This window comes from Mauremys mutica, chromosome 11 (assembly GCF_020497125.1).
Source record: "Mauremys mutica isolate MM-2020 ecotype Southern chromosome 11, ASM2049712v1, whole genome shotgun sequence".
In the NCBI taxonomy this organism is placed as follows: domain Eukaryota; kingdom Metazoa; phylum Chordata; order Testudines; family Geoemydidae; genus Mauremys; species Mauremys mutica.
The window spans coordinates 73450763-73464196 of record NC_059082.1 but is presented as its reverse complement, the minus strand read 5'-3'; the positions used below and the strand labels follow the sequence as shown (position 1 = coordinate 73464196).

Genomic DNA, 13434 nt, shown 5'->3' with positions numbered 1-13434 from the left:
CTCCTTCCTACCTACCCACCCCAAAATAATAAAAATAAAAAGGCACTTCTCCTCCAGGCCAAGAAAATAATACAAATGTGGAGTGTGTTTTGGGAGATGAGCCTAATAATGTCAGAAAAATCTTCAGTCAATAACAGGAATGTTTTTAGAAACCAAGGCCACCCTGGTCTTGCACTGTATGTTAATTATCCTCCATGGAAAATGAACACCACTCCATAATTCACAAAGACACTGTAAATATAGTTTTTAATTATACAGCTCAACCATATTGTATACACTAAAAAAAAAATCTTAAAAAATAATATCAAACTGGTGACCTAAAATCAGATTCAACACAATACGGAAAGACCAAATTCTTGTTAGTTTAAGGCACTACAGTGTAAACAATAAAAAATACAGATGCCATGTAATTGATGAGTACAAAAATAAAAATACTATTGATCTAAGTATATTTTTGTAACAAAAGAGCATTGTTTTTAATGTCATGTAAAATCCTTAATTCCTTATTGTATATTTCTAAGTATATTCTCATTAAATTCTTCTCTATTCAGACAGTGCAGTACAGTGACAATACAAAGCATTTTTTAAAATACATATGTGCTCAGAATCGTATAGGCTCATTTTATATACTGCAAGAAGTAAACAAAGTACAAAGGGATTCAGTCAATTTACAAGTACTGTGGAAAAATAAACTTTTTCCTTCTGGGTTAATAGTTTTATTTTAAAAATGGCAAAATGTGATGCTAGTTACAATGGAGGCATGTTGGAAACTGAGGGTCCCATTCTGCAAATGCTGCCAAGTATCATGCTTATGTGACTAATATACCTTTAATTTGAATAGAGCTGCTCTAAGAAATAAGCTGATCGCTCTGCAGCGTTTGCTGGGTCAGTTGCTCTGCTTTTAACTAATTCAGTACTTTAAGAGCATCAGTACACAAATTGGTGTAAAATTCTGTTGCTTGATGCAATTTAAATTGTGCCTGGGTAGCTATGGCAGGGCTTGATGTTGAGCAATTTCGAGAGCTGGAGGCACTCAGCAGCTTGCAGGATTGAGGCCTACATGAGCTTCGCTAATACAACTTTAGGCCTGAGGGTACATTATATAGAGGTTAGTTTGTAAAATAAGTTAGCTTTCTCAACAATAAATATCAGATAAATTCACAAAGAGCATTCTTGCCCCAACCCAAATACTTTCAATAAGGAATTAATTAAATTAAAACATTCTGTTTTGTATTATTGTCACTATGCACAGTCCTGTTGAAATTGCAATGCAAGACAGTGTGTTGATATCACTTTTAAATAAGACACTATTTGCAAAGGAGCCACACATATATTGCTCAACTTATTTTATTGTAGAGTTGAAAATGAGACAATTCCAGTTCATATAAAGTTCAAACAAGGCTCTTTAGAGACAACAGAAATTCTACTCCCCAGTTGACTGAATGTGCTGTAGTAGCTGATTACAGTACGCTGGAGTTCGATGCTTATGTTCAACTGCTTCTATTTCTGTCACCAGTAATTCTGGATATAAAACACTTCCTTCTTTTAAAACTTCTGTAAAACAAGAACATACATTCATAATAATCAAAAGATCTGTCCTTCCCTACATATGCTTCAAAGTGCCTGAAATCTGACCTGGAAGGACAACATTTAGAGGTGAGATACTAATATTCAGGCTTCATGCTAATTTAATCCCTGTACTCTTTTAGGCTGTCCATAAATTACATAACACATTTTCTGGTGATTTTCAAGACCTACTCCCACTCCTTGTAACACTGAAACAAACATGGAAAATTAAGGACCCCCTCCCAATGCATGATGCAAATTATGGACAGCCCCTTTGCTGATATTAGTATTTGCAATGTTGATAACCATCTGCTTGAAAATGACTGAAAGTACCAATTCATTTCACGTAGACCACAAAACAGCTATCATATGGTAGTATATTGCAGTGACGACTAACTTCTGACAGATCTGAGGCAGTGACTTAGTAGTGAATACCCCATTACATTTCCCTAATCTATCAAGTTATTGGAAGGTGTAAGCAAACAAGGGAAATCTGGACAAGCAACCATGACAGGAAAAGTGTAAACAAGGCAAAACTGTTGGGAAAGCAGAAGAAGTCAAAGAATTGTGCAAAATGGAGAAGAAATCACAAAGATCGGACAAGCAAAAGTTCTGGAAAGAAGAGGCTCAACAACTAGAGGAGGTGTCAACACAACAGGATACGAAAGTGATATACAAGAACGCTAAGTTGTATGGAAACAATTAGGCCAATGATGTGAGCAGTAAGCAAGGCTAGCGCTGAACTGGCAGCAAATGCTGAAGATGTCCTGGAAGTACGGAAGGAGCATTTTGACAAAGTGCTGAACCCCTGTAGTTCATCCAGATACAAGCATTCTATACAAGCTAGATGAACAGGGCAGCTTAAAAGGGAGAATGGATATCAGTATTGAGCCACCATCAGAAGGACTAGAAAGAGCAGGGAAGCAGTTAAAAAAATGGGAAAGCTGAAGGAACAGACAATATAACAGCTGAGCTGCGAAAAAAAGCCAGTGGGACAAGTGCTATCACAAGATTCGGAAAAATATACCAGAAGGTACGGGAACAAGAGGAGATACTGGATGACTGGCTAAAGACACTAGCTGTACCAATCCTGAAGAAAGGCAATCCCACCAGTCTGAATACTTATAGAGGTATAAGATTATCAGTGCAGGGGAAAAATCACGAGGAAAGTAATTAATAGATTAAGGCCAGTTTTAGAGGAAGTAGTAGGTGAGGAACAGTGTGGCTTCAGACCAGGCCAAACTTCAATGGATCAGATTTCATGCTCCAACAGTTGATGGAAAAAAAGCAAGAATGGGGACTAACGATGTTTGCTGTTTTCATCGACTTCAAGTAGGCATTTGATTTGGTTTGGAAGAAAGCACCATGGAAAGTAGTAAAACCATATGGAGTCCCAGATAGGATAATTTCAATTATAAAAGTTACATACGAAATCTCCTCTAGTGCCGTAAGAATTGGTGAAAAATTAAGCAGCTGGTTTAAGTTGAAGTTTGGTGTAAGACAAGGGGGCATGGACTCACCATCACTTTTCATCAAGTTCTTAAACTGGGAATTAAGAATGTTAGACAAGTTTGAGGGTGTGATAATGGGTGATCTAGAGCAGTGGTTCTCAGAGTCGGTCCGCCGCTTGTTCAGGTAAAGCCCCTGGCGGGCCGGGCCAGTTTATCTGCTGCGTCCGCAGGTTCAGCCGATCGCGGCTCCCACTGGCTGCGGTTTGCCGTTACAGGCCAATGGGGGGTGCGGTAAGCGGCGCGGGCTGAGGGATATGCTGGCTGCCCTTCCCACAATTGGCCGAACCTGCGGACACGGCAGGTAAACAAACTGGCCCGGCCCACCAGGGGCTTTCCCCTGAACAAGCGGCGGACCGACTTTGAGAACCACTGATCTACAGTTAAGCTCTTTAGCTGATGCAGATGACATTGCACAACTGGCGGACACCTTTGAATTAATGATGATACTCTTCCTTACCTTGGAAAATTGGTGTAGTCGACTATGGACTTACAATTAATGCCAAGGAGCTTAAGTGGTTGCATCTTGAAAAGGGACAATAGACAAAATGGTGAAATGCAGCAGCAGTGAAGCTGTAGAACAAGTAAAATCATATGTGTATCTAGGAAGCTTGATAAGTGCCGATGGTTCTATGAAGGATGAGGTTAAAAAGAGATGTGCATTAGCTACAAATGCTGCACAGAGTTGATGAAATTATGGATTGATAAAAACATCTTGTTGGTACCAAAGTGAAAATTTATCAAACCAGTATATTAACAGTATTACTCTAATGAAGCAGCTGCATTAAATGAAACAGACATCAGAAGGCTGGAGGCAGTAAAATGAGAGTTGTTTGGAAGATGGTCGGTGTAAAAGTGGAATGATTTTTAAAATAAAGGAAGAAGTTAGATGGAGAGTAGGGTGTAAAAGCTGGGTATGGGATTGGATGCAATTGAAAAAATTACGACGGTGCTGACACTGTAGAAAGACAAACTGAAGATATGGTGCCAAAGAAAATAATGCAACACAACCGAGGTCAGTCTAACCTAAAGGTCAACCACTGACTAGATAGTGGAACATCGTATGCAGGGGTATGACCAGAGTGGGCTTAATGGAGGAACAAGTAGTGGACAGGAATGCATAGTGTCACTAGTGCTTTGGGACGAGAAGAAGCTATCTAGTTTCCAGCGAGGACAAATACACCCACCCACCTATTTGTATCCAACACTGAATATTCAATTTAAATTGCTCATTAAACTACAGCTCATTAGATGACTTACCTAAGACTGCCCGTTGGATGTTTTGGTCAGGGTCATCCAGATGAATCAACAGTTCTCGGTAAAGAAACTCAATATTACTTTTAAGTACAGTTTTTTCATCATCATTTCTTATACATTTAAACCAGTTACTTAAGGCTTGAGCAGCTGCTAGTCGTACATCGTGTGCAGCATCATCCAGCCGCTTTAAGAGTTCTAAAAAGAAGCATATACGTAATTGAACAAGTAACATTGGACAGATGTGAGAAATCATAAAATAAAGACAAATCTTCAAATGCTTTCTTCTTCTTTTATCTTGTGAGACACTGCAAAATACAAATGTACTTCACGATTGTTAAAAGCTAAAGTTTACAATGTTGCTTCTGTCACCCTTCTTTGGGTTCCTGGACTATATCAAATACACTGTACCTAATAATCATGCAGTATATCATTATTCGATTGCTACTGGTTTAGCTGATTTTTATTTAAAAGCAAATCTCTGTAAAGATATTATGAATTTATACTCAGGCATTACAAAAATACAGATGGGAATTTAATTAGAACTTGAAGCATCGACACTTGTTTCAGCAAAATATTTTTGTCAATTATTGTTATTTGAGCTAATACTGTATATTAAATTACTATGAGTCTGAGACTATTAAACGTGTACAGGACTGAGGTACTGCATTCATGCAGTCCAGTAGGATGTGAAGAGGAAATCCGTTGATAATTGTTCAGTGATAGTACTGTATATTTATGCCTATAAAATGAGTTGCTGGTTTCCTGCTGCGCTATGTGGCAAACACATTAATGACTATGGCGCCCTACTCGGGGAAAAAGACATTTAAAATCACCATTCCTGATACCCATTCCCCAGCAGATTGTGCTGAGGACCACTTAGTTCAGCACTTAGCTACTATGATGATGGGTGCTATAGAATATCCTAAGAAAGTCAAATAGTAAAGCTATTCGACTATGGAGTTGCAGATTCTTTTTTTTTTTTTTTTTTAATATACATGCACATTATCCATTGCTCCTGGCTTTTTTTTTTGCATGTACATCTACACATTTGTCTGTACAGAACAGTACTACCATTACTCTTTGAAGTGGAGTCTATTTATAGCATTACCTCATGGTGTGCTGTCAGCATGATTTTGAACAGTACTGGCAAGAAGCAGAACATAGCTACTGTTTGCATAATGTATTTCTGTTCTGCCTGCACTACAGTTAAAATTTGGGTTGCCAACTTTCTAATTGCACAAAACCGAACGCCTTTGCCCTGCCCCCACCCCTGCCCCGTCTCTGAAGCTCCACCCCTGCTCACTCCATCCCCCCTCCCTCCTTCTCTCACTCTCTCCCACCCTCATTCAACAGGCTGGGGCAAGGGGTTGGGGTGCGGGAGGGGGTGAGGGCTCTGGCTGGGGGTGCAGGCTCCAGAATGGCGCCACAAATGAGGGGTTCAGGGTGTGGGAGGGGACTCAGGGCTGGGGCAAGGGGATGGGGTGCAGGCTTTAGTTGGGGGTGCAGGCTCCAGGGTGGGGCCACAAATGAGGGGATCAGGGCGTGGGAGGGGACTCCGGGCTGGGACAGAAGGTTGGGGTACTGGAGGGCATGTGGGGTGCAGGCTCTGGGAGGGGTTTTGGGTGTGAGGGGGTTCCAACTTGGGGCAGAGGGTTCGGGGTACGGGCTCTGGCCAGGCGGTGCTTACCTCAGGCAGCTCCTGGGAGCAGCCGGCAGGTCCAGCTCCTAGGCGGAGGGACTGGATACTATCCCCGCAACTCCCATTGGCCTTGGGTCCCGGCCAACGGGAGCTGTGGTGCTGGTGTTCAGGAGCCTGCCTGACCGGACTTTTAGCGGCCTGGTTAACAGTGCTGACTGGAGCCACCAGAGCCCCTTTTTGATCGGGCACTCTGGTGGAAAACTGAATGCCTGGCACCCCTAGTTAAATGCGCACTATCTGATGCCATCTAAGTTGGGAATGATGCAGGTGAGGAACAGGCAAGTCTTCAGAGGAGAGGATACTATAGAGTAAGGTTCCATCTAGTGGGCAAACACACAATAGCACTAGGACACATTAGGCTTTGATTCTGCAAAAATGTTATGCATGTTCTTCACTTTACACACCAAAAGTACACCCAGTGACCCCAAGTGAAACTATTTAAAGCTGATAAAGTTAAGCACATGTGCAAGTCTTGGCAGGATCAGGACATTAGAGTGCATCCTGTCAAACAAAAATGCTGCCAAATGCACAAAACTGTATAGCCTCTTTCCAAAGTTTGTATGTTTATGAAATTATTAGAGGAAAATTATTACCCATGAACCCTGATAAAATCCCAGATCAAAGAATGTAGAAATGGTCTTCCTTTAGCTAGTGCATGTGTACAGGACAGTGAAGGAATGAATGGCTGGGAAAGCAATTTATTCACTCAGGGTAACACTTACCTCTATGTAGAGAACCAGCACAAGGTCTATGCACTATTTAAATTTCACTTAAGCCATGCCTAGGCGTTCAAGTCTAGAGGACACCGTGATAGAAACTGCAGAAGGGCTAGACAGATTGTGAAAAAAAGTCTTAGAGTCAGCCTGTGACCTGCATAATGCACCAGTCACATATTTTTCATGCTCAAAGACACTAAAACTCTGCTTTAGGTGAAAAAGCAAATGCAATGTTAGCTATGGAGTTGCTGACATCTCCTCTATAAGGAAGAATTAAAATATTATTTTAAATTCTAAGAATATTTACAGCATTTAAAAAAATCATACCAGGATAAATGTTGTTGAGTTTATCTAGATCAAACTGCTTCCCACGGATGTTTAAAATAACACTGACAATACGACAAGCCATTAATCGAGTCATTTTAGAATCTTCATCCAATGTGGCAATTACCTGAGGCATCAGTGCATCTTCTAGTTTAAAAATCTACAATCAATAAAAAAGTCATTAAAATAGTAGCTTTTCAGTCACTTGCAATCCGTGTACTAATTAGTTATTTTAACTTTCAGGAGATCTGTCAAAGATGCTATCTGCTTTAAAATTATTTTTAAAAAGCCAATTGCTACCTAATATTTATAACAATACTTAATTTGTGCTGTTTTATTTTTTGCATTTCATTCAGCATAGAGAATGAAAATAGACTATCAGACCGGTCATCTGATGAGCACTTTCGGGGAAACATGCGGTTGAATTTTGTGTAAGAGGCAAAGGCATATGTTTAACTTACTTTTGTGTATTTTTAAAACCATTTTGGTAAGACTTCCATATTTTGGAGATGATGATTATTTTTGTACACTAGTAGATAATGCTCATGATCTAAATGGAAAATTTAAATAAAGGCCTTTGTAATACAGCATGCTTGCAGCTGAATTTCATATCTTTTTCTTTTTTAATATGTATATTCTGCACTGCATATTACTGTAGCAAGGTACAATGGTCCTGATGCAGCAAAACACTTAAGCATATGCTTAATGTAGGCATGTAAGTAGTCCCTTCGAAGTCAGTGGGAGTGCTTATGCATGTAGTTATGTCTGTGCTTAAGCATTCTGCTGAATCAGGGCCTATCACAGACACCTCTCCCCCCAAATTAGGTAGTTTTAATAGCATTTTTAATGTCACTTGTTTCTTTATTTTAAAAAGCAATTCTTTATAGTTAATTAAATGTTAAACAGAATGAGGCAGTGATGTTAATGAGATCAGTAGATTAACTGTGGCCCATAGTATTCTCAATGTGACCTGCACCATAACCATCCTCATCTTAGAGTGAACTGTATAAGAAAAAACAGTATGATTCAAAGATGCCCCTTGGACCTAGATGAAGTTTTGCCTAAATCTGCTCCCTTTTCTCAGTATTCATCCACAGGTGATAGAAAAATAAGAAAGGACAAAAATACTCTATGTGCGTTCATTCATGAGCATAGTAATTGTTTGGTTTCACCCACATAGTTGTTACTGGGACATTTGATGCACTGGATGAGGTACACCACACATTTTGATAGGCATGGGTAGGACCCCAGAATCCGGAAAGGTGTATTGTGGAGGGTATTGATCATCGTAGCGGCGGAGATATGTCTGCAGATTTTTCATCTGTTGTTCAGTCAAGGTCTGGTGTCACTTTAACTTCTTGTGTCCTGGTCTGTGGGGAGCTTGCTTCTGATGATGAGCTTGGTGAGGCTGGGGTTTGTTTGAAGGCCAGAAGAGAGGGGGATCAGTAAAGATTTCTTTCAAGATGTTGTGCCCATCAAGTACAGGTTGTAATTGTTTGATAACCCATATGGGTTCCAGTGTGAGGTGACTGCTAGGGATGTGAGGTTAGAGGGAGGTTTCTGTATTGAAGCAGGTTCTCTTGGGGGTATTTGGGTGGCCCGTTTCATGATCTGATCTACTTCTCTGGCAGAAAGTGTCCTTTTTTGGTGAATGCGGTTTTAAGTGAGTTAAGATGTGTATCCTTTGCAGCATACTCTGTGGTAACTGAATGCCTGCCTAGAGACAATACGTTTCTTGGTTACCTCACACTGGAAGCCATACAGAGTCTTTCCTGGGTGCTGGCTGGTGAGTCTTGCCCACATGCTCAGGGTTTAACTGATCGCCACATTTGGGGTCGGGAAGGAATTTTCCTCCAGGGCAGATTGGCAGAGGCCCTGGAGGTTTTTCGCCTTTCTCTGCAGCATGGGGCATGGGTCACTTGCTGGAGGATTCTCTGCAGCTTGAGGTCTTCAAACCACAATTTGAGGACTTCAATAACTCAGACATAGGTTAGGGGTTTGTTATAGAAGTGGATGGGTGAGATTCTGTGGCCTGCATTGTGCAGGAGGTCACACTAGATGATCATAATGGTCCCTTCTGACCTTAAAGTCTATGAGTCTATAAAACAATTACAACTCCTACTTGATGGGATCCACTTCCTGAAATAAACCTTTCCCGAACCTCCAATCCCCCAACCTCACCAAATTCAGCATCAGAAGCAAGCTTCCCACAGAGCAGGATACAAGAAGTCAAAGTGACACCAGACCCTGCCTGAATAACAGAAAAAAATCTGCAGCCATATCTCCATTCTACAAAGATCAATACCCGCCACAAAACAGCTTTCAAAATTCATGGGTCCGATACATGCCTATCATAACATGTGGTATACTTCATCCAGTGCATCAAATGTCCCAAAACAACTATGTGGGTGAAAACAAAAAATCACTATGCTCTCAGATGAACTCACTTGGGAAATGATAAGAGACCAAAAGAGCATATCACCTGGGGGTGAATACTTTTCACAAAGTGATCATTCCATATTTGACCCTTCAGTCCTCGTTCTCAAAGAAAACCTGCACAACACCTTCAAAAGACAAGCCGGGGATCTTAAATTAATAACTCTGCTGGACACTAAAAATCATGGACTTACGAGAGACACTGGTTTTGTGGCTCATTACAACAATTTGTACAATACCCTATTGCCTACTACCTTCCTTTGCCCTAAGTCTGTAGCGGTGTTAACAGCCCACTTAATTTTAAGTGGTCTCCTACAATGAATGTGTACCCCTTATGCTTACCAATCTGTCACCCTTATATTTAGCTGTGACACTCTGTTTACCTTCCCCTGAATTGAGGAACAGCTCTGTCAAGCTCAAAAGCTTGCCCTTCTACCAACAGAAGTTGGTCCAATAAAAGATATTACCTCACCCATCCATATCATCTCTCAGTCACATCCTGGGACCAACATGGCTACAACAATATTGCAGACATCTTAAAACATTACATTTGTTAAAGGATTAATTTTTGTAAAGGGTAAGTTTGTGTTTACTACGTGTGTCTTGTGTTTTCCTGCCTAGGTTTTAAAGTACATTTGTTGGGGAAGGAGGAGTTTACCTCTTTTGGAGAAAGCATTTCACTGTAAATAAGAGCCCAAAGGCATGATACAGCTGTAGTGCGGATGGCAGCTGCTGTTCTTCCAGCATGCCACTGCAGATTAGGAGCCAATATGTCTTTTATCACGATCTCAAGGTAGCTAAGAAACTGCCTAAAGCCCAACCAAAAAAAAAAAAAGAAGCAAATAAAGGTTAATGAGAAAGTGGTAAAGAGATTCAAAGGCTGAAATGGAGAGTTTTCAGTATAGGAAGAACATAGCATAAAAAAATTAAACATATGTATCCAATCTGATTATTATATCTATTAATATAATTTAATTGCTTGTCTTTTTTCAGCTAAATATCTGAACTCCAAACAAATAACTAACATATTCAGGGAAAGAGGAGTCTGGACATTTTTCCATTTCAGACTCTACCAATGACTTGCTGTGTTAAGCTGTTTATTTTCTGTGTCTAAATTTACCAACTGTGGAGATAATACACGCCCAACTCACACAAGTGCTGTGAAGGTTCATTAAAGTTTGTGCAGCCCTTTGAGATAGGCCAATGAACAATGTTATATACAGCGAGAACTGTATTTGCTATTGATGAGATCCGTATTACTGATATTACACCAAATCCCCATTGGAATAATTTAATTTTTCCTTCACTCAGAAGCCACTCTCTCTAGGATAAGAGCTTTGTAGGATTTTCTGGTGGTGCCAGCATCAATGCAAGGTTTTTTTTGGAATTTGGGGATGTCCACCATGCTTGTGTGTACTGGGTGCCACCTACACGCAGTGCACTCATTTCATTATACAAATGAATGAAATTATATGTAAATCAGTGATACCTTTAATCATGAACAAGAATTAACCATTTCTTCCTCCTTTTCCTCTGTTGAATAAGCTCTTAAAATACCCAAAGCTGTTGAAAATCTAAACAACTATACCTGATTGCTCATCTAATTCCAGCTAAAACAATCCTCATTTTAAATTGAGTATAAAAAGTGTATAGACTTTGGACACCAGCTCCCACTAGCCCCCCCACACAAAGAAAAGCCGCTGCTGACCTCCCCAAAGGTCCCTTTGGCTTCAGGATGAAGTAAGTGGCTCCTATAAAGACATGACATGGATTGGAGGTACACGGTGTGCAGATGTCAGTGACAAGCACTAATCCTCAAACATTAAAAAAAAAAGTGACAAAGATTTCCTTAGTGGCCACATATCAGTCCAACAGGGACTGCTAGCGACCTTCTGCCATGGGAATGTAACTATTACTGCCAGTCCTTACTAGATGGATAGGAAGGGCCTTATCAGGTAGGTATAGCCTGAATAGAATATGGAGATATGATTTAAATCATCTGATTGGCTAGCGTGCCAGGCATTAATTCTCTAGCACATTGATTCTCTAGTTCTCTGTACATACAAATTGGAAATCTAGATCTTCTATATGATTAAAAAAAACAACAGGTGTGTGAATTTTAACTGTTTCAGTTTATAATAGCAAATCACAATTAGAGACATGCAAGATTATGTTCTCATTTCTGCTTCTTGCCCAGCAGGTGGCACTTAAGAATCAGCAATAAACAAGAAACATAACCTCTAAAATCAAATAAATATCGGACAAAAACCTTTGATTTACAGTTTCTACGATTTACACATTTTAATGCATATATTAACCTTTTTTTTCAAAAGATAATTGTCATTTTCTACACAACAGATTACTAGGAAAGCCCTGAGTGTGGACCATTATTACTTCAAATTTCCTTTTAGCTCTAAGGTGGTCTGTGCTTAGCTACTTCAGTGTTTTTGGTAAGGCCTTCTTTAAACAGTTGAAGAAAGTCTGTCAAAACATAAAGGTAGATTCCAGCAGCCTTTCCTACTTACTATAATGGCATGCTATCTGTGAAGAATCATTTCTTCAAAAAATGCCTTGTATTTGGTATCAGTGAAGCAAATCAGGGCTAATATTATAAGACTTTTAGACAAAATGAGATGGCCACACAAAAGCTGCTATTAAGGTACACAGGAACTTGTCAATCTGAACAATTAAAATGTGTAAGAAGAAGAAAGCAAATTACTTTCACATAATGAATGCTATTATATGCCTAAAAGAAAGTGAAAAGGATTACCCTGATCTCATTTTCTAGGATGAGGTAGTAGTTCAAACATTGGAATCTCTCTGGCTACTTCCACGATGATACTATGTATTTATGCATTTTCATTACTATATGTATAACAGTAAGAATGTACTTTATACAATGTTGAAATCTCATAATCATATCTGTACAGGCCAACTTCTAAATATGAGCTATCTCCATACAATGAGATTTTTTTCCTCTGTGTTGATAGCATTCACTAATTTGAGACTTTGTCTTCACTTGTTTATAAAACTAACATGATTCTATATCCATAATAATAATAATACCTAGCTCTTACATACCAGTTATCATCAGTAGATCTCAAAAGCACTATTACAGAGTAAAAAAAAAATTATTTCTATTTTACATATGCAAATAGTTATACTCTACCCTCATTTTCTTTTGATGTCAATTATTTTAATATTTTTTCTTCTAGATTTATCCTTTTTCTCCATGTTCTATTCCACAACTGTAATTAGCAAATTCACTATTAAACTGAATTATTTACAATTTATTTTATAAACAATATTAATATGCTATACCCAAACCAATTTTAACAAAATATGAGCCATTTCCATATGAGAGGGCAGCAGCATATCATCGTAATTTCCACAGTATCCAGCTGAGGCGGTGGGCCAGAAACTCGAGAAACATTGCTGGCGCTAACTACAACCTCAGACGTGAACTGGGGTCCCGGTGGCTGAGAAAGTTGCAGTAGAGCAGTTTATCCTCCTCATCCCGGTCAGGGGGAAGAGACTTCATGGTATGTCATTGGCCTGAGACACTGGCCGAGTCCCTAAGCTTGATGGACAATTACATGGCTGCAGACAGACCCCCTTCCAAGATACCAGGTGGTAGATATATGGGGCCCAGAGCACTCTGAAGCATGTGCCAGGCAAGGAGGCTGGCCTAATTGGAACTACGCCTCTGAATGTTACCAACGGCCCAAGGTCACAGCAAGTCTGCTGGTCCCGGGTCCAACTTGGAACAGAAACCCAGAGAATATTCGGACCTACAGAGGAGGACTTCTGGGGGGGACGGAGAGACAGAGAGAGCACGAGCGAAAGACACTTTCCCTGAGTGATGAACAGGTTATGACCTCCACTTTAGGGAACACTTCTGCCTTTGGGAAATAGGGTCACCCCTGCT

At 39.9% G+C, this 13434-nt stretch overlaps 1 protein-coding gene across 2 annotated transcripts in view; it reads right to left on the bottom strand.

Moving 5' to 3' along the window:
• Positions 1–248: 248 nt before the first annotated feature.
• Positions 249–13434, bottom strand: part of DNAAF5 (dynein axonemal assembly factor 5) — a 44015-nt gene continuing 30829 nt past the window's right edge. For both annotated transcript variants that reach the window (XM_044980636.1, XM_044980637.1), the window contains 4 exons: positions 10165–10315; positions 7074–7230; positions 4335–4526; positions 249–1554 (listed from right to left, as the gene is read on the bottom strand). In XM_044980636.1, coding sequence (XP_044836571.1) covers positions 1424–1554; positions 4335–4526; positions 7074–7230; positions 10165–10315 — 631 coding nt within the window. In that variant the 3' untranslated portion in view covers positions 249–1423. The remainder of the gene's footprint in view (positions 1555–4334; positions 4527–7073; positions 7231–10164; positions 10316–13434) is intronic.